Below are 19,290 nucleotides of genomic sequence, written 5' to 3' on the forward strand. Positions count from 1 at the left end.
CTGAGAGGCATTCTCTCTCCTTGCACTGTGTCCCAGCTCAGGATTCTTGCAAGTTTCATCCTCACTCCCTGCAGCTTCCTGGCCCAGGGCTCGCCTTCTCTTCCCTACCTGGGTCACAGTGGGTTGGGCACCCGGGCTCGCCTCGCCCCAGCCTTGCCTGCCACCACCCTTATGACCCGCCGCGAGCGCAGCCTCTCCAGCGCTGGCCTCGGCCGGCGAACGTGTCCCTGGATTTGAGACAGCCGGGACCACAGAAGCCCGGGGACACCAGAAAAGAAGCTCCCGGGATGCAAGCATCTCCTGTAATGTGCTCGCGCGTTATAGGCACAAACCCGAGCTCTAACTTCACTCCCTCTAATCGCGAGGAAAATAAAGGGAGCGTCGCAATGCTCTCTCGTGCCTAGCTACGCATGGTTAATTTTCCGGCTCTCGGGCCAGCTAAGACGCGGGATTTGCACCGCAGCTTCTCAGCTCCCTGAGCCGGAGCCGGGCGCTACTTGCGGCTTCTCGGATTTCTCCCCTAAGTGCGAAGGAAATAACCCCCTTTGCTCTGCGCCTGCGAGGCCGGCGGATCTGAGGGCCGGGCCCCGCTGTGGAGGACTCGGCGGGCCGGGGGCTGGCCGGGGGCTCCCCGGCGGCGCTTGCAGCGGCGGCTCGTCTGCGAGGGTTAACAGAAGTCCCCGCGGCCGGGAGGGTGCTGAGGCTTCCTCTCGCCGGCCCGGGAACGTGGATACCGCGCCCGCAGGATGTTCGCCGGCTGGGCCGGGCAGTCAAGAAACATGAGAAGGCCTCGGTATTCCTGTTCCCGGGCCGCGCGCGCCCGTCTGGGTAAATAAAGCCGAGACGACGGCGGTGGCTGCGGTGAGCGCGCTGGAGCCCGCGCCGAGAACATGCGGCGGGGATGGGAGTGCGCCTAGCCTCGACGCGGGAGAGCCAGCCGCCCTGCCGCCGGCCGCCGGCCCCACTGCCACAGGTACCGCCCTCGGGTCTCGGCGTCCCTGCTCCGGGCCTCGGGATGCAAGACTTGGCTCTGGCTCCCGAGCGGCTGGTTGCCTCTGCCCCCGGCGCTCTCCCCGCCCTTCCCCCACCTCCCTCCAAGGTCCAGTGGGCACGCGCCCCGGTGGTGTCCGAGGCTGGCCCGAGGGTCTGCGAGGAGTCTGGGAGCCCACCTGGCCGCTCTTCCTTGGCTTTAAAATTGTTCACGGGCGTTGGGCGGGGCAGTTCCGCAGGGAGGGAGCTCCCCAAGCGATAGTTTGGAGCGAGACAGGGTAAGGATAAGTGGGAAATACAGGAGCAGAGAAGAAGCGCTGGGGACTGCGCCTGGGCCCCGGATGAGGGCCAGGAACCGAGCTTCACACGCACCCCCCCCCTTCCGGTCAGGACTCCGCTCCCGGACCTTTGCAGCCCTCTCCCACCGCGCCTGCGGCATGCCTGCCGACCCAGATCGCGCCGGGTGTCTGTGGTTGCGGTCTCTGTGTGGGCTTGGGACAACCGGGAAGGCACCTTTCAGCGGAGTCGCTAAGAAAAACTCGTCGTTGAATATGGGAAGACCGGACTGGGGTGGGGAAACACTGTGGGACTGAAAAAGGGTGTGTTTTACAAATAATGCAGCATGAACGCAAAGCACTAAGCGCACTGATTTAAAAAAAAGAAAAAAAAAAAAAAAAAAAAAGAACCAAGGCTAGTCCTGACCTTAGAACAGGGGCTTCAAGCTCGGAAATTTGCTTTGACACTTTTCGCCGAGGCTGTGTGCACACTCCAGACAAGTACCTGTCTGCGTGGGAGGACTCAGCCTTACGGCACACGGGGCAGCCAGCAGAAGTCTGACTTCACCTCCCCACGAATACTGACGGTACCTGTCGCTTAATCGCTATGGTCACGGCCCCAAATGTCGCGCGTGGCCGCTGCTGCGGTGGCTGGAGGGCGGGGCAGGGGGCGTTGGCAAGTGTGGGCGCTCTTCGAGGCAGATCTGTACGTGTTAGTGTGGCAGGCTGCGCCGGGGCGGGGCGGGGTGAGGGGGCGCTGGCAGCAGTGCGGAGGCGGCCGGGAAGAAACTGGAGCTACCCCGAGGCGCGAGGCGGGGTGATGGGGGCGGTAACTCGACTGCTCGGCGGCGGTGCGGACTTGAACCTAAGGCCCACGCTCTGCGGCCTGAGGCTCCCGGCCGCCGCAACCCGGGAGGTGAGCTGAAAAGCTTTGTAAAAGGATGGCAGCCGCAGGCTCGGTGGTGCGCGGACCGTGATGCCTCCTTCCGCTACTAACACCTATGCAACTTCAAATGGTTCCCCGACACCCCAGAAAGGGGCGGGTAAGAAAGGGCTCCGAGCTAAGGCTCATACCCGCGTTTTGGAAGAGGACAGCACTAACAGTGGGCCCCGGGAGGCCCGGGACTCCGGCTCCTTTGACCCTCCCGGACCCAGCGCATCCTGGAGCGGGCTGGGGGGGGATGGTAGAAGACTCCCGAGGAGGGAGACAATGTGGTACATTTGTCCCTGACGCCACCTAACTTTCTAGCTCCGGAGTCATCTAACTTTCCCTGCCCTCACCCCTACCCCCAGGGACCTTAACCGGAGTTAGAACGCACGGGGTTTCGGCCAAACCATCGAGAATCTAGAAAACATGAAAATCCCAGGAATCCCCGTGTGGCCTGGGACTCATTAACGGGACTTGCAGATGCAGTTGTTCATGTTGCCCCCAAATTTTCCTTCCTTCCAACCCCTCCTTAAAACCCGAGTGGGAGCTCGGAGATGCTTAGACTTCCGTTGTAACTGAAGAACAACCCCCCCCCCCACGCCCTCCGCGCCTATCCCGCTCCGCTAACCCGAGTGCAGTACTTCCAGATTTAAACCAAGAAAAGAACTCATTTAGGAATTACTTTCCTTTGCCCACGCAGGGAAATTATTCTTGGTTGAGGTTCCTTGGGAACTGGATCGCCAGGGCAAGGAGGAGGGTAGGGACCTGTCCCGCGAGCGTGCGGGGACCGGGGGGGGGGGGGGGTTGATCAGGTGGGGAGAGGCAAGGGTTCCAGTGTCCAGGTGCGTTGGTGTCGCAGCTCCCCTCGGCTCCCCAGCCCAGAGCCTTGGCCAAGTCCGGGGCTCAGGACCTATGGAGATGTGAGCGTTGAGCGAGTAACGTAATGCATCATTTTCTCCCAGAACCCGAGCCCTGCGGAGCTCCGGGCGGCCAGGCCTCGAGGCGCTGCGGCCGCGCGGCGAGCCCCAGCCAGCCGGCACCATGAACACCATCGTCTTCAACAAGCTCAGCGGCGCCGTGCTCTTTGAGGACCGCGGCGCTCCGGAACGGGAACGGGGCAGCCGGCCCTACGGTGGCGTCCTGGACAGTACCCACGCCCGCCCTGAGGTGGGCATTCCGGACGGCCCGCCCCTCAAGGACAACCTCGGCCTGAGACACCGGAGAACAGGGTACGCTCACCTTCCCGGGTCCCCTGCCCGCCTGCAGCCCGGAGGGGTGGGAGCGGTGCGGCGCAGGCGTGCGAGCGGCACCCCGGGCCCGTGGGTTAGGGGCCCAGAGTTCCCGGGAGGGCAGGTCTCCGCCCCTGGTCTCGAGCATTGTCCTTTTAAGGCATTAGTTTCTCAAAATATAGGGGAATCGGTTCATCGGGACAGCTCCAAAGAGGCTTGCCGGAAACTGAGCACCCCTGGAACGGCCCCTCAGTCCCCTGAGAGTTGGACCTCAGGACAGGGGGTACCTGCCCCTCCCCGGAGCACGGGTGCAGACGCGCGGCCGAAAGGACTGAGCGGGATGCCTAGGAACGGGGCAGGGCAAGCAGTCGGGGCTTCCCAGGTCAGGCCAGCCCCGTGGGCTTCCCCTCTTATGTCACGACAGGGCCTCGCCATGGCCTCGAACCTCCCGCGCCAAGGTGTTGGCAAGGTCGGCTCTTCGCAGGGCGCCCTGGACGCGCGCGCGCGCGGCTCGGCTGGGCCCGCTGCGAGCCCGAAGGGGGAGGCCGCGGGTCTCCCGGGCCGGGTTTCGGTTTAGCCGGGTGAGGGGCTGCTGGGGAGCAGGAACGCGCGGGTGGGCCAGCAGCTCCGGCTGCAGAGGCGTCGCGGCGGCTCCCTGAGCGCCCCGCGGGGGGAGGGGCGGCCGTCCTTGGCCGTCTCCACCTGAGCGATTGCATCAGCTGCTTGTTCTGCGGCGTTGTTGGTTAGTAAAATAGAGATTAGGTTTCGTCAAAATGTTACTACCAGTCCTTTCGGATGGAGTTGCATTTCAAAGTGTTTAAAGAGGCAAAAGTCCTGGAGGCTGCGGCGCAGGCGCGCGAGCCTCCCGGAGTGGCGGGGCGCGCGGGCGGCCGCGCGGCGACACCTCCCGGAGCCGCCCGGGAGCGCAGCGCGTAGCGTCCGGCTCCAGGCTACTTGGACCCCTTTCCCCTTTGAGGGTGCTTTTCCTCACCGACGGAGTTTTCCACACTTTAAAAACTCTCCTTCGGTCGGAAAAAGGCCCCTAGAGTGGGGTTTTTCTTTTAAGGTTCTGCGTCCTTACTCCGCAAACACTTGCTTGGAAAGTTCCCCCTTTTCCAGAGGATCAAAGGAAAAAGCTCCAAGAACCAGGGCGGCGGGACGGCCATCATCCCTTGCTTTATGCCCGCCGTCCGGTGGGCGACCTTTCCTGGGACCACGGGCGACGGGAAGCCCCAAGCGGCACGCACGAGTTCCCTAAAAGAACGTTCGAGAGCTGGCGGCTGCCCGACCCTGCCCGGGAGGCCAGAGCCGCTCAAAGGCGCGGGTGCGGGCGGGCGTGGAGAGGGCGACAGCCCTGCTGCGCCGAACTATGTAGCCCGAATCACACTTCCCCTCAGATCACCTCACCGTCGTCTCTTAAACCTCTAACCCCTGGCTACTGCCACATGACGCCCTGCGACAACCAGGCCATTTCAAAAAGAGATGCCCAGGGAAGGACATTCGCGCCCAGAACTCGTGTGGCCCGAGCCCCGGCCTCACCTCAGCCGGGAGGCGCGGGGCGGGCTAGTGCGTCCGAGCCGGAAGTCCTGCGCAGCCGCACGCGGGCGCGGCGGCCCTTCCCGGGGCGGGGGGCGCGGGGCTGCGGGCGCAGAGGTCCCCGGTCGCAGGGGGTCCCGGGGGCGGCGGCCCGGCCGCGCAGCTCACCCGGGTCTCCTCCTCTCCCGGTGTCCAGGGCCAGGCAGAACGGCGGGAAGGTGAGGCACAAGCGGCAGGCTCTGCAGGACATGGCGCGGCCTCTCAAGCAGTGGCTTTACAAGCACCGTGACAACCCGTACCCCACCAAGACCGAGAAGATCCTCCTGGCGCTCGGCTCGCAGATGACGCTGGTGCAGGTAACCGCGGCGGAGGGAGGGGCCGGCCGGCGCGCGGCGCGCACCGATCTGCGCCCGGCGCCTCCCGCTCGGCAGGGATGGGGCCCTGCGAGGCAGGTCCCGGTGCTGCGGCCGCTGCCTCGGAGGACGCTGAGGGGTTGTAGGAAGTTTCTGGGTTTCCTCTCAGTCTTCTCTATGGATTCGGGGCTCTGGGCTCTGGAGGGATTGCGTGGTGTTTTGTTACGGAGCCCAGGGACAGTCAACTTCGAGTCATGAAAAGGTGTCTTGGGAGTCTGTGTTGGTGGGTACAGATGGGCGCCCCGCGCTGATCCTCACGCAGCCTTGAGTGGGCATCAGAATCACCCGGAGGACGGGTTCGAACTCATACAGCTGGGCCCCGCGCCCCAGGCCTGATTCGGTCGTAGGTTTGCGTGGGGTCAATAGTCTGCATTTCTAACAAGTTCTCCGGGATGGTCCTACAGCTGCTGGCCCTGGATGAAACTTCGAGAACCGTGCAGAAAGGCACTCTACATTGGGCACCCATGTGAAAGATCAAGTATAGGGTAACTTAAAAATTACATTTACTGAGAGAGTTAGGTAGGACATAGGGTGGAAGGACAAGAAGTGGGTTTTGATTTGATTTTTATGTTTAAGTAAGAGGCATCCTGAGCATTAGCTGGAATCCACACGATTTTGCTGCTGATACCTTTCTACTGGGTCAAAGAAGAGGCCCGGTTCAAGTGGTTAGTTTATTTTGTTAGGTGCAGAGACAGGGTGCAAGTTGGGTTCCTTTACATCTGACTGGCTTTTTCCTTACGCAGTCTTATTTGGTATTCACAAAAACGTGGTGAGCCAGAGCAGCAGTGAGCATTTTATAGATGATGTGACCAAGGCACTGTGGCAGTCAAGTATTAGTAAGGGCTGTAGAGGTAGGCCTGGAAATAATGTAATTCCAGATCAAACGCTCTTTCCAACACACCACAGACTTCTTTAATAAATTTGGTGACATGAACTTTTATATGTGCAAACAAATTTATTCAGAAAGAGGAGGAGGAGCTAAATAAGCTGAGAAGTTTCATATATTATAGTAGCACAACATTATTACCACGTTTGTGAAGTTTTGGTCATTCCATTAAATTTATAGCGAGGGAGGCCCCAAATAAAAGATAATATTTAACTACTAGATAAAATAAAACTTGCTTTCCAGAGTATTTAAGGTTGACATTTTAGGAATTGCTGGAAAGTTTGACAAAGCATGAACGTTGACTTGTATTTAAGCTTATTAAAACTATAATATGCATTTGTCTGCTTATATTCGGAATACAATTGTAGAGAAAAACATCTGTTTTGCTTCATGTTAACAGGCAATAGTATTAATAGTGATTTGCTGCAGCACTGGAGGGGAAAATTTATTTAGTGTTCTTGGCTTAATATCTGTTTAACATAAAACTATGAATTTTCAGTGATTTCAGTCAGAAAAACATGACTTGTGAAAATAAATGCATATGTTCATATTTCAGTTTAAAACAAGTATGCTATTTATTTTGAAAATACCCTAGTTTATAGAGCTATTTGAGTGTTTCACTGTGATGTCAGCAATAAAACATTAGATTAATTTTGGTATATCATACAGTTGCATACTTAATGCTTGCCATTCTTTCATACAGAAAGCAAACAAAAATGACATATTTAGAACATTTTTTAATTATGAAAGGTAACATTGTTATTAGCAGAGATACTTAAATTTGGGAGTACAGTAGTTTTGTTGAGATGCAATACAAGTAGTTGTAATCTTAATAAAGAACCAAATTATTTCCTACCTACAATGATAGTTCAAATACAAATAACCATTCTTTCTGCATTAAGATCTTGGTAATACTATTACAATTTTCTAATTATATCTTATATTCTCATTGTATTTTCTTTCTCTTTCTCTAGTCCTCAGAAAATAAAAATGCACAGAATTATTTAATTTTTAATGGAGTAAAGATAATTATTTGTAATAATAAGATACCTGCTTAATGATTTCCAAATTTTTATGGTAAATGAAGTTGGTTTCTGGACTGTTATAGTGATAAATGGAAAAAAAATCAAAATGTATAGGATAGCCAAGGAACTTTAAACATAGTAATCCAATTTGGCTCCGCTTACTTTCAGTTAGGCATAATAGGATATCGATGTAGGGTATAAATATATATATGTATATGTGTGTGCGTATATATGTATGCATATGTATCTATCTACAGCTGACCCTCAAACAACACAGGGTTAGAGGTGCCAACCCTCCCTGCAAGTCAAAAATCCACATAGAACTTTGACTTTCCCCAAAACTTAACTACTAATAGCCTGTTGTTGACTGGAAGCCTCACCTATAACATGGACAGTCAATTAACACATATTTTGTTTATTATACGTATTATAAGCTATACTCTTACAATAAAGTAAGCTACAGAAATGAAAATGTTATTAAGAAAATTATAAGGAAGAGAAATACATTTACAGTATTGGTGAAAAAAATCCATGTGTAAGTGGTCCCATGCAGTTTAAACCTGTATTATTCAAGAGTCAGCTGCACTTACGTTGATATATATGGGAGAGTTTGTCAAAGTCAGACATACCTTAAACATCTAAGTAAATTCTGGCTCTATAGGAAGCCAGATGAGTTGTGTAAATACTTTACACTTCTGGAGGAAAAAATAGAAAGCTAGGAGCTGAATAAAACTTTTGATCCCTGCAAATTAGACCCCCATTTAATGAGTCAAGTTCTCCCAGTGAATAAATTTCTCCTGTGGAGTCAGGCTTCTTGAGAAGTGTGATCATGTCTTTTTCATCTTCATACCTCCATATCCCAGCACCGTGCTTTCCATAAACTGTTTGTACATGTGTGCAAAGTGAACAGGTTCTGATTGGGGAATGCCATTATAATCACCATGCAGCTTTCCAAAACACCATCCTGAAAACTAGAGAATGTGTTGAAATCTGACTAAGATATTCTGGTTTTAAAATCCATTCCATTGAATACGCAGAGGGGAGCTTATTATCCTCAATGCTATATGATGGTTCTATAGCACAGCATGAATATAACTCATTTTATTACTTTCACTATAGCTAGAAATGTGACATATTTTATTTTTATGGAGTGTTGCCCTCATTTCTGCTTCTAAAGTCCTATTTCCTATTTATTGCAGTACCTCCTATCTTTCTTGTAACTGATGTTAATAAGCAGTTATCATAACTTTATTCCTTAACTATGAGAGTATCTTGTATTTTGAGAATTTCTTTAACACTTAACATTTTCCTTTTGGCCATGTGTCAAATTGTTAAACTTTTCATAAAATGTACTTTTGCCTTGTTTTGTTACTCTTAAATTGATAAGGAAAGACATAAAACCTGATCTGCAATCTCCATTAAACCTAGAAGGAAGGAACTGAAATTTTACTGGAGGGAATATTTTTAGGACCACAAAAGGTAATTTTTCTGATAAATAGAAGTTCTAAGGACATTAATCCACACCTACATTTTATTTATCCCTGAGAAATGGAGCAGAAAGAGTTATTTATTATTAATTTCCTAATGAGATATAAACATTTTCCTAAAATTAACAGGTAATGACGTGCATGTGTGTACTTTAACCAACCAAAATATTCCACTGTGCTTAATTTCTAGGGCTGATCATTGCTTAAACATTATAAAAAATAGACTCTGGTATTATCAAAATGTGAACAGCTTTATTGTGGAATAACATAGGGTGGTATGCAATTGAGCTTTTGTATTATTGTAGGATATAGAGAACTTATTGCAGAATAATTGCCTTGGAAGAAGTTTTTCAGAGAAGGGCAGATGGGTGTTATATCTGGTCCAGTGATCCCCATTGTTCACATGTATAAATTTTTTAACATATTTATATTTTTTCTGGATTAAAAGAGTGAAATGTCTCCTTAGGGTGATTTTTTTCATGATCACAATGAAGAGCACAATGAGTGTGGAGTTTGAGATTACATTTAATGATTGGATGTTAATGCTTCCTTTACTTGTAGAAGTTTCACATTCCTGTGATAATGTCCACGTGCCGCTGGTTAAAACTGCTAGTTTTAAGAGTTTACCCCCTCTATTAACATAGCTCTGTTTTTGCCGGGTGAGTGCTTCTGCTGAGATAGGTATGTAGTTATCAACTGCAAGGATTATAGCAACCATTAAATATTTTAACAAAATCTTAGATTGGTCTTTCTATGTTATTCCAAGTGTTATACTACATGGCTTAGAAATGAGATTCTGAATATTTCAGTTGAGTAACTCAGAATAAGTTTGTTAATTCTGTATGTTCAAAGGTGGACAGATGCCAGCTTATCCCTTTGGGTTTACTATAATGATTGCTCTGTCAATATGATGAATGTAAACACCTCGGCTAGAGCAGGGATGAAAATTACTTAGTTTTCTCTTCCAGCTTCTAGATATTTGGTTCTCCAAGTTTTCACTATAAAATATAGCGTTTCTTGAGCTCTGAGTTTGAGATCAAAATGCTGTTGCAGAACCTAACCATAGTAAGGAGACCTGTTTCATGTGAAGTAGAATTTAATGAGATTTGCATGACAACCTGAAGGAATCCATAGTAAGTTAAAGGTAGAAAATCTGAACTGGTATTTTTATCTTCTGTGAGACAGATGGAGTTTGCATTAGTTCATCAGGACAAAAAAAAAAAAAAATTGCAAAACAGTATTTATGCAAATTTGTTAACCAACTCTTTGCTGTTTACACGACTTAATGCAAGCAGATATTAAACACCTTAGACAGGGGCGCCTGGGTGGCTCAGTGGGTTAAGCCGCTGCCTTCGGCTCAGGTCATGATCTCAGGGTCCTGGGATCGAGTCCCGCATCAGGCTCTCTGCTCAACAGGGAGCCTGCTTCCCCCTCTCTCTCTCTGCCTGCTTCTCTATCTACTTGTGATTTCTCTCTGTCAAATAAATAAATAAAATCTTTAAAAAAACAAAACAAAACAAAAAACACCTTAGACAATATCCAGCCCTTAAATTGTACATAAAGTTTCTGGTGATAAAATATGGGCAGAGTAAATCTATTAGCAGGTTGTTTGCCAGTCAAACTTTTGAAATAAGGTCAGAGAAAGCCCATGTTAGATATCAGCAAACCTTTCTGGAAAATTTTCTAATCTGTAATTAATATACTGTGGTAAGAACTGAGTATATAAAACAAGAAAAAGGATATGACCCCTATATATGTAAAACTGTAATCCCACCATAACACTTAATGGTCCCCATTTTTGTAGTTAAAATTATGGTATGTTAATGTTTTTGTAAATTTGAAAGCTATTGCATTTTAATAAAATATGAGGGGCTCTATAAGAATTGAATTTTATACTGTACTATGTGATGGTTATGCTAAAATTCATGGTTAGTTATGATTTAAGGATACTCTGAATTATATGATATTTAGTAAAGAAAGTAATAAATGTGTTTTGAAGTTGAATTCTAAAAATATAAGTGACGTAGGCATAGGAGAAGTTGCACCTCAGGGTACATAAACACGCACATTTGATTGCTCGAAAGCAGAAGGTGGGTTAGCACCAGCTATATAAGGGGAATAAATGAGTAATTTTGTAGGAGAGCATAGACTATATTCACAGATCTTAGTTTTTAGAGTTGGCAATGCATTTTATAGATGAAGGGCTTGAAGTTCCGAAAAGTTGAGTGACTTCTCTAAATTCACGCATTTTTCTCAAATTTAGAACAGGAAACCAGATCTCTTTCTGTTATACCAGTTATAGGTAATAGGACACTAATGAGGATTTGAAGAAGTTAAGCAATTAAATCATAATGGTATATCAACACTTGAATTTGATGATGATGGTGGTTAAGATTCATTCAAGTGCATAGAATGGAAGATAAGGAAGTTCAGAAAAAAAATGTTCTGAAATTCCCAGTTACTACTATCCAGGACATGGATGAATACTTCAGCCATGACTTGGAGAATAGAGGGAGTTTTGAGGACTGGACCAGGCATTTCGTGCTTCCATACTGAATGTTCACCAGTGTCTCCCAGTTAATACATAGTTCTGTGCTAATCCTTTCCTGTGGGCAGGGACAAATTTTATCCTAACACTTAAAGATTTTTAACACTGACCATCATGTCATGGCTAGAGCACACGAACTACTCAATGTATGTTTATTGAATGAATAGTCCCAGAGGTTGTCTGTCTATAGAGGCTGGGGAAGACTTAAAATTTGAACCCAGATTAAAATCGTAGTTATAATAGCACAACTTGATAGGAAGAGGATATTGTTGAAGACTAAGTTTTCTGCAATGTCATGGTGAGTTACTACATCAATGCACATAAAATTAAGAGGACTGTTATTAAGGCACTAGGAGGTAATGAATACTGAAAAAATATATATATGTATAATATATGATATATTTTCTGTGTATGTATATATACATTGTGTGTGTGTGTGTGTAAATTGGGGGAAACTACCATGTTTTTAAAACCCATGGAGACAAAGAGGAAAAGAATTGTGGTTTTGTTTTCTTAAAAAGTAGGATTCATCATAGGTCCATTCAATAATTAGCAATGTGTAAAAACTGTGTATTTATATTATCAACCTAAATGAAGAAAAAAAGAAACTTCCAATGCAAGCATTGCTACATAAACCATTACAATAACGTGGAGTCATGTTCTAGAATAACTGACAGAAAGATATAATTAATTCTCTTTCCATATTTCATTTCATTTCCATATTTCATTTCTTTTAAAAGCAAATTTTGGCCCCTCAGTTATTTACATATCTTTTTTCCTGATGATAGCCTGATATTTTAAAGGAAATTTCAAGTACCATTTTAACTTCTGGAAATCCAGTAACATCTTTTAAAAACAATGAAGTAATTTCACCTTGTTGTGCAGTGTTTGTTTCTTTGCCTTCAGCTATTTGCTTTGGAAGCACTTGACCTTCAACTTAAAGTCAGGTGTTACTGGCATTTTTCTCCCTCTACTTGTCAGATTGCTCTGTGTCGGATTGTTCTGCTAGGTCCTCTTTTATAGTCCTGCCCCTTTGATGTCTGGAGGTTTCAAGGGTTTGGTCTTCAATCATCTCTCTTTCTACCTACTCCAAGCTGCCGCTGTCACCTCTGTGTGTTTGACCCACATCTGCTCTTCCTCTCCCTTAAGTCTCAGATAACAGTTTTATTTTCTTGCTGCACATCTCACCTGCATGCTTTTCTAGTACCTCAAATTAATCACTCCCCAAACCAAGCACATCATTTCACCCTTAAACAGTTCTACTTTCTTTCTCAAAATGGCACTATCCTTCTCTTGATTACACAGGGATGATTCAAGGTCATCTTTAACTTTTCCCTTTTCCTCACTCACCACGGTGTCTTCTCAAATTTGACTTATATTTTTTCCCATATCTTCTTTATTGGGAACACACTTCCCCACCCATTATACTGGACACATTCCTTCAATGCCTCACTTAATTCTTCATGAAGTCTTGAAAGTAACCCTTTATTCCTTTGGATTCCTGCATCATTTTATTTTAATGCCTCTTAAACCATTCATCACATTATTTTCTGTATTAAAGTTATTTGTACCTTCTCCTTCCTCTCTTACTAGACTGAGCATTTGATGGCAAAAGCTTTTCTTTTTTTTTTTTTTTATTCCCAGAATACAGTGTATGCTCAGTCTCTGTAGTGTGTGCACATGTTTGTTGAATGAATGAATGAATGGAATGACTGTCTAGTACTATTACATTCTGAGAATATTTAATGATCAGAGATACTGAGAGAGGCTTAGCTTCTTGTGGGAAAGTAATTATGTGATGGGTAATATTTTGTGTTTTGTTAATTGAAAAATAAAACTTTTTTAGGTGTCAAATTGGTTTGCTAATGCACGACGTCGGCTTAAGAACACTGTTCGACAGCCAGATTTAAGCTGGGCTTTAAGAATAAAATTGTACAACAAGTATGTTCAAGGAAACGCTGAGCGGCTTAGTGTAAGCAGCGATGATTCATGTTCTGAAGGTTTGTTAATATTTTTATTTTGCTTTACCTCTGTTAATAAGAAGTTCACCTCAATTGCTATTTTTAAGGTTGACTCCACAAAAACATCATGGTGCCATAATGGTTCTTTTTTACTGCATGAGGTAACTTCACTTTTACAATACTATAAATGACCAACAGAATTATGGCTATTTCCTCTTGTTTATAGATTTATCATGTGTCAGAATAACATTTTCTGTGAAATTCATTAAAAATAAAATACCATAGGGAGAGATTATATAGATTCCTGCTTCCTTGCCTAAAAATTAATCTTGGGTATCAAAGATAATTTTATATACTTTTAAATATTCCTTCTTTATGTATATATTTAATGATTAACTATAAGAGTTTGGTGGCTGGGGAAAAGTATATGTAAGTACTACCTACTGATATTTTTCTCCCTTAGATGGAGAAAATCCTCCAAGAAACCACATAAATGAAGGGGGCTATAATAATCCAGTTCACCATCCTGTGATTAAAAGTGAGAGCTCAGTCATAAAAGCTGGAGTGATCAGGCCAGAGTCACGGGCCAGTGAGGACTACGTATCACCCCCCAAATACAAGAGCAGCTTATTGAATCGTTACCTTAACGACTCTTTGAGACATGTCATGGCCACAAATGCTGCCATGATGGGAAAGACAAGGCAAAGAAACCATTCGGGATCTTTTAGTTCCAATGAATTCGAGGAAGAATTGGTGTCTCCCTCATCATCAGAAACCGAAGGCAACTTTGTCTACCGTACAGGTAAGTCTGTGCTTTTCGTAACACCTTATTTGAAATAGAACTAAAATCCCAGCAAGGGGTCTATTTCAGCAGATATAAGGACATACTTTTTATTGCTTTTATATGAGATTATTCACAGATAGCCCATAAAATTTAATTTGAAAGCTTTTGTTTTTAATTACCAGATGTGCTTGTTAGTAGATGATGGTCTACTGGGGATTTTCACCCTTAAAAATAAAGATGAGAGTTTTCATCCTTAATACCCATCTTTAATCTCAATAATATACATTTTTGGAGGAGGAATGCCCTGAATTGTAGCCATCCATGCAAACACTTTGTATTTCATCTTTTCTCTTAAATTCCTTGATTGCTATTAGCGGTGGAAAATGAACACAAATTAACCTGGGTGCCAAGGCTCTTGTGAAGGGAAAGTGTAGGTCTGGCTTAAATTGCTTTGGAAATTTTACTTTTATTCCTGGAAAGCATAAGTAGGGCTGATAAATAGCTTTGAATTTTTTACTTTTATTCCAAAAATAATTAATCGATTTCTGCCTGTCCAAAATCTTCTGATGGAATAGTAAGTTTGGTAAAAATTTCTATCTTCACTTCAGTTTTCAGAGAGTTTTGAGCAAGTTGCTTCAGAACAAAGGATATGTGTGACCTACATCTGGTGTAGATAGAGTCCAGGTCCTGAAAATGCCAACAAAGGAAATTTAGAAATGTTAGAGCTGGAAATAACTTCAGAAAGTATGTAGTCCAGCCATGTTATATCATAGATAAGAAAACCCAGACCAAGAACACATAGCTAGTTACTCTTCCTAGATCAGTAGTGCAGCTTAGCTTGCATAAGGGGTAGGGGGAATATAACTACTACTAGCCTGCGACGACTACATGTACTGCCACCACTCATTCACAGAGTAGTTACAATATGCTGGCCCTTTGCTAAACACTACGCAAATGACATTATAGGTAGTCCTTGTAGGAAGCTTGATATGTGAACAGTAGAGCTTTATAAAAGAATTTAAATTTGGTCTGTTTAATACACATTCCAGATTATTTAATTAGAAATCTTACTTTTCTGTCCACAAATGGTTATAAGATATATTATCTGTGAGGATTCAGAGAAAATCTAGTTTTAAAGACTTAACCTCATTTTCTGTTTGCATTTCCAGCTTCAATTATGAAAACAACTCCAAACGCTCTGAGATACAAAATTAGTCTTGTAAATAATAATTGGCCAAGGAAGAAGTAAAAATAAAAGACTATTTAGCTAATAACAAAATTTTAAAACTACACACTAGCATCTAGCTAATGTGACCAGAGCAGAACTTGGAGATAATTCAGAGCTTCATGAATTTTATTTACAGAGATATGTAAGGATAGGAAATCAAGTCATTTAAGTATAGAGAATTGGAAAAAGAATAAAAACAAAAAAGTTACTATGGAAAGCTGAAAAATAAAGAGGTTGATTCTTTGAAAACAATACTTAGAGAAACAAGCAAAAACTGGCCCAGATTAACATTGGTAGTGAAGAGGTACAGCAATCAATACAAGTCATTAAAAATATTTTTTAAATGGTACTGTACTATGTATAGTTGTTTGACAATATACTATATACAAATGTGTAGATGAAATTAATTGGTATTATCCCACACAAATTAAATTATAAAATTATAATGAGAAAAGTTGTAAACACCACTAATTCAGGAAAAGTCAAGGTTTTTTTTTTTTTAATAAAACATTTTATTTATTTGAGAGAGAGAGAGAGAGATCACAAGTAGGCAGAGAGAAAGGCAGAAAGAGAGGGGGGGGAAGCAGGCCCTCCACTGAGCAGAGAGCTCGATGTGGGGCTCCATCCCAGGAGCCTGAGGCTATGACCTGAGCCGAAGGCAGAGGCTTAACCCACTGAGCCACCCAGGCACCCCAAAAGTCAAGGTTTTTAGTAAACTCCATTCCCAAAACACATGATTTGATAGAGTCATTGGATTTTTTTCCAAACCTTGAAGAAATAATTAACTCTCATGCTTTATGCATTTTTCTGGAACATGTAAAAATATGGGAAGTATGTCAGGTTTTAAAAATGTAAATCTTATCCTAATCCAAAACCGGATTAGAATAGCATAAAAATCAACATTTTTATTTACGATACTGATGCTGACTTTGAAACAGCATGAGAAATATTGGTAACAGAAGGTTAAGTGAAAAACAATTTAAAAATAGAGACACTGAATGCAGTTATGACAGTACAAGTATGTATAGACAAAAACAAGATTTTTGGAAACAATGAAAATTAATTTTGAATAGATGGAATAATTGAAGGTCTATTATTTTTATGAATTTCTTATAAATTCCTTTATGCTGCATAGTAAAAACAAATTTGAAATTTACCCAATGTGATGAGTCTCCTGAAAATTCATGCTCTTTTCAAAGGTGATAAAATAGAAAACCAAAGAGGGAATAGCATGCCTGGGTAGTTGATGCTTTTTGAAGTTTAGGATCTTGGCCATTTATTTTTATTAAAATATCCAACGGCCCATTCATGTGCCAAGTTCTATTTTTAAATAAAAACCTATTTTTTAGTTATGCAAGTGATGAGAAAGCAGCCTAGACACATAAACTTCTGGTTTTGCATGCATGTGTATAAACTTTAAAAAGAACAGAATAAATTTTTTTGGTTTTGTGGATAAAGAATTGAGAAAGACTGGTGGTCTGAAACTGGTCTGCTAAATCTCAGCCTAAAACAATAAAGGGCTGTCTTCTGGGGGAACCGAGCGACAACGTTGCTACAGTTTGAGCTGGGTTACCGCTCATGCATAAATAGTAGAACAGGGGATTTCAATAAATACTTTCTGAGCAACTGCTATGGTTTTCTCTGGCATACAGGCTTATGCTGAATTCCTTCAATTCCTTCTGGTTATATCTTTCTTTCTTCACCTAAATGGAAATCCTCTAAATCTGCTATTAAACACCACTCCCCTCCCTCACCCCAGTTTTATAGTAGTACAAAGATTTCATCTTTTAAATTCTTTTTCAAGAATAGATCACCTTTAAACGTAATTTATTAGTTCATCTATGCTAAAAACAACTGTATCTGTTTTTCCACCTGTTTTTGCTATCTTATGATGCATTTCATTAATGATATGGAATCAAATACCAAGTGAAAGAGTTGGTGTGTGGAAGGATAATGTATCACTGAATTTCATTTCACTTGTTCTTGTTAAATTCTAGGAGGGCAAAGCCTGCTAGATTATGAAGTCGTACTCCTAATTGAACCATAGAGGCAATAGAACTCTTTTCTATGTTAGTATGAATTAATCATATTAGCTTCCTCTCCACTTGATTGACAACATCAAAGTAAATACAAACATGTTTTTATTGATTTTATGTAAACATTAAATATTTCTCTGTAATCTGCAGTCTCCCCATCATGCAGAAAGAAAAAAAAAAGCTCTCTTTTCAGGGGGGCCTACTAGGCTTTCAATAAATATTGACTAAAGCATTTCTGACAACAGAAATTATAATATTAAAATTAATTCGAATTTTTAAGGTTATTGCTTCTAAATACAATTAAATGATACTCGAGAAAAGTTAGTCACTCAGTGTTGTCTGTTGAATTAAGCTATCTAAATTAAAATTACAGTCCTTTTCATTATGTTAGGTTAATGGTTGACAATTTCCAGATATTTGATGGAGCGAGTTCCTATTACAAACTGACCTCAAGTCCTGTAGTCTTGGGTGGGTCTGCTCTGTAAGGTACCAGGAGGAGGACTCTAGGTTTAATATCCACCTCTATTTCTGTTGAATCAGTACTGATATTCTCCAGATGGGACCATCTGTGAAGGAGCCATCTGCCACCTAGGCCACCTTATAGAGTTGAGTCCTCACTGGAGCCTTTCCTAACTTGCATTCAAGTTGATTTACCCTCAAAAGCCTATCAAATGTCCTTCTTTACCAAAGGAGAGAGGGGAAAGGTTCTAAGAAGTGTACTGACGAGGGGAAAATCGGGCAAGTCTTGAAATAAAACGTGTGGACTTCCTCTCCTTCTTTTGCTTGGCTTGAGGAAGTCCCTGTTATGTTCTTTCTTTTTGCAGCTCACAAATGATCAACTTATAAATGGCTGGTACATTCGAATGGTTATTCTCTGAGCCCCATTGCTCTGCTAGTATATAATTCATAAATTTAACCGGCTCCCAGAGGCTGAATGTTTAAACTTCATCTTGTTAAACTGTCTAAAATCCCTCTTAATTAGACACATCTGGTGGGGCAAAACATATAGGCGGATAGAACTCTTTTCTATGTTAGTGTGAATTAATTAGATTAGCTTCCCCTCCACTTGACTGAGGTGACTATCCCTGAAGAAATTGAGATTTTGATTGAGAGAAGAAAGAAGTCACTTATTTGGTGCATGGAATTCTTTGGAACGTAGAGTCCATTTGGATGGCCTGCCGCCATTGGAGCAAAATGACAGAACTAGGGATTTTGGTTACTAAGGAAAGAGGAACTAGGAAGTAGAAAGTAAGTTTGGGAGGATGCCAGAGGCTAAATCCCATTTCCAAACATTTTTTCTTGGCTAACAATGCCCCTCAGGAGAAGAGAGATGTTCTTTTTTCTCTCTCTTCCTGCATACACATGTACTTTAGAATCTAAACTGGCATTATCAGTGGTAAAACCCAAGTATGCCCATGAGTTCCATAAAGCCCTGGATTAGCCTGGGATTTAACCTTAATTTACAGCATGACTTCTTGGGAGAAGTGCACTCTCTGTTCTAAGAGCTGACTTCACAGGTACATCTCTGGGATACAATCCACTCATATAAGCGGTACCCTTTCATGCATTCACTCCACATACAGAAATGTCTATTAAGAGCCACTGTGCACAGGCCCTGTTCTAGGCTCACCAGAGCCCTGTGTTTTGTGTTAAGCTGCTCATCAAAGAAACCACAGTTAAATGAAGCAGAAGAAAGATTTAAAGGGCTGTCTTGGCAGAACTTTTTGACAGTGGATAATCACTACTAATTTATATGTTTCATCAGTTTTAGGTTTTGTGTTTGTGGGTAGCTTCAAGAAAGCCTCCTGGTAGTCAAGAGAAGACTTTGTCAGGTGCCAGCTGTTAAAATAGTGTATTTCTGTGTACGTGCTAGTTTCTGTACGGGATTTTGTTGACCAGTAAGTCTGTTTTGGATACTTTTATCTTCTTTTATTTCCTCTTTTGTGCCTGTCACTTCCTTGTTT

At 43.7% G+C, this 19,290-nt stretch overlaps 1 protein-coding gene across 2 annotated transcripts in view; it reads left to right on the forward strand.

The window, feature by feature from the left end:
• The first annotated feature begins 666 nt into the window (after positions 1–666).
• The window catches only part of MKX (mohawk homeobox), a 66,718-nt gene continuing 48,094 nt past the window's right edge, over positions 667–19,290 (forward strand). Inside the window, exons 1-5 of one of the 2 annotated variants that reach the window (XM_059404115.1) lie at positions 667–973; positions 3,156–3,422; positions 5,155–5,314; positions 13,164–13,317; positions 13,742–14,080. In XM_059404115.1, coding sequence (XP_059260098.1) covers positions 3,235–3,422; positions 5,155–5,314; positions 13,164–13,317; positions 13,742–14,080 — 841 coding nt within the window. In that variant the 5' untranslated portion in view covers positions 667–973; positions 3,156–3,234. Of the gene's footprint in view, positions 974–2,048; positions 2,182–3,155; positions 3,423–5,154; positions 5,315–13,163; positions 13,318–13,741; positions 14,081–19,290 lie in introns of those variants that run through there. The other variant, XM_059404116.1, reaches the window with a different exon arrangement.

This window comes from Mustela nigripes, chromosome 6, assembly GCF_022355385.1.
Source record: "Mustela nigripes isolate SB6536 chromosome 6, MUSNIG.SB6536, whole genome shotgun sequence".
NCBI classification, from domain to species: Eukaryota; Metazoa; Chordata; class Mammalia; order Carnivora; family Mustelidae; genus Mustela; species Mustela nigripes.